Genomic DNA, 596 nt, shown 5'->3' with positions numbered 1-596 from the left:
CCACCTGCTGCTGCTGCTGCTGCTGCTGCTGCTGCTGCTGGCGCGCAGGGAGCTGGACCAGAAGACGGGGGCGTCTCTGAAGCTGACAGTGCTGAACCCCCGGGGGCGCATCTGGACGCTGATTGCGGGCGGGGGGGCCTCGGTGGTGTTTGCAGACACCATCTGGGAGCTGGGCCTCGGGGAGGAGCTGTGCAACTACGGGGAGTACTCGGGGGCCCCCGGAGAAGCAGCAACGTTCGAATACGCTAAAACAGTGTTAAGCCTGGTGACTGCAGCGGGGACCTTCCGGCCGGAGGGCAAGGTGCTGCTGATCGGCGGGGGCATCGCCAACTTCACTTCTGTCTCCGAGACCTTCAAGGGGATCATCAGGGCCCTGCGTTTGTTTGCTGCCAAGCTGTTGGCCTTCAAAGTGCAGGTCTTTGTCCGCAGGGGGGGCCCCGGGTACCAAGACGGGCTGCGGCTGATGCGCGAGGTGGGCGCGGAGCTGGGCATTCCCATGAAGGTTTTCGGGCCCGAGACCTTCATGACTTCCATCATTCCCTTCGCGCTGCTTCCGCAGGACAAGGCCTTTCCGGAGAGCCCGCCGGAGGGCGAGG

The 596-nt window shown here is 64.8% G+C and overlaps 1 protein-coding gene across 1 annotated transcript in view; it reads left to right on the top strand.

The window, feature by feature from the left end:
• Window positions 1–596, top strand: part of ETH_00040515 (ATP-citrate synthase, putative) — a gene marked incomplete at both ends in the record, with an annotated part of 2,789 nt that overhangs the window by 53 nt on the left and 2,140 nt on the right. The window contains one exon of the mRNA XM_013373806.1: window positions 2–596. Coding sequence (XP_013229260.1) covers window positions 2–596 — 595 coding nt within the window. The remainder of the gene's footprint in view (window position 1) is intronic.

This window comes from Eimeria tenella, genomic scaffold, assembly GCF_000499545.2.
Source record: "Eimeria tenella Houghton genomic scaffold, Eth_scaff1754, whole genome shotgun sequence".
Classification (NCBI taxonomy): Eukaryota; Apicomplexa; class Conoidasida; order Eucoccidiorida; family Eimeriidae; genus Eimeria; species Eimeria tenella.
The sequence above is the reverse complement of the archived record's forward strand: the minus strand, read 5'-3'. Positions and strand labels throughout refer to the sequence as shown.